We start from the raw sequence: 1,003 nt of genomic DNA, 5'->3' as shown, positions 1-1,003 counted from the left end.
TTGAGGAAAAGAAACCAAACGGCTGAAAGTTAAAGTGTTCATGACCATGAATGTGTAAAAACCTTCATAACAAACCACTTCCTGTCTGTGTACGTCCAGGTGGACGTTCAAGACCCTCGTTTCCAGGCCATGTTCACCTCCCACCTGTTCAACCTGGACCCCTCCGACCCCAGCTACAAGAAGACTAAAGCCACTCAGAGCCTCCTGGCCGAGAAGCAGCGCAGACGGGAGGAGGAGCGGCGGCAGAAGGACGACGTCCTCGCCGCTCGGGCGACCGAGTCCACCGCTGGCGCCACACGGGAAAATGACTCTGACGCTCCGGCGGCGAGGAAGCCAATGGACCCCGGCCTGTCTCTGCTCGTCAAGTCCATCAAGAGCAAAACGGAGCAGTTTCAGGCTCGGAAGAAACAGAAGCTCGTGTAGCTTCGGACTGAGACTTTATCCTGACGACGCAGGATCAACTTCCTGTTTGTTTTTAACGAATCAGGTGAAAACTTCAGATGCTGTTGAAAGGTTTCATGTCACTGATGCTGCAGAGGAAATCAGTCAGGAAGAGAAACGCTCCAATCGTTTATGAGTCGTCATAGCAACTGATTAAAACGGTGACAACTGTTGTAAGTGTCACTTTACTGTGTTTCCCCTTAATGAGCAGAACATCAGGACTCGTGACCTTTAACAGACTGACGCAGAAAGAAAGACGTGAAGTGTTTATTCAGACTTTAACACAAAGACATTCTCTTATATTTTCATTCATGATTACAGCAGCTTCAGTCACGTGTTAGAAAATGATAAACTATTAGTCTGTTATTAAGTTTGTCCTCACACTTACATTAAATCAAGCTCAGTATCGATTCCTGATCAAACAACAGGTGTTTTCTGCTGGCCCCGCCCACTGCAGCTCATCACTCTGCTGGTGCACCTGTCCTACCTGAAGCACACTGACCGAAGCTGTGTGCACCTGCGTCTCTGTGTAAACCTGTTGTTACTGTAGAACAGCTCTGCT

General features: G+C 48.5%; 1 protein-coding gene across 1 annotated transcript in view; it reads left to right on the top strand.

The window, feature by feature from the left end:
* The window catches only part of esf1 (ESF1 nucleolar pre-rRNA processing protein), a 9,340-nt gene extending 8,726 nt beyond the window's left edge, over nucleotides 1-614 (top strand). The window contains exon 7 of the mRNA XM_087173243.1: nucleotides 100-614. Coding sequence (XP_087029369.1) covers nucleotides 100-423 — 324 coding nt within the window. The 3' untranslated portion in view covers nucleotides 424-614. The remainder of the gene's footprint in view (nucleotides 1-99) is intronic.
* Nucleotides 615-1,003: the final 389 nt, after the last annotated feature.

Source organism: Seriola lalandi, unplaced genomic scaffold (genome assembly GCF_002814215.2).
Source record: "Seriola lalandi dorsalis isolate HSWRI2012SDOR001 ecotype SW California unplaced genomic scaffold, Sedor1 jcf7180002054138, whole genome shotgun sequence".
NCBI classification, from domain to species: Eukaryota; Metazoa; Chordata; class Actinopteri; order Carangiformes; family Carangidae; genus Seriola; species Seriola lalandi.
The sequence above is the reverse complement of the archived record's forward strand: the minus strand, read 5'-3'. Positions and strand labels throughout refer to the sequence as shown.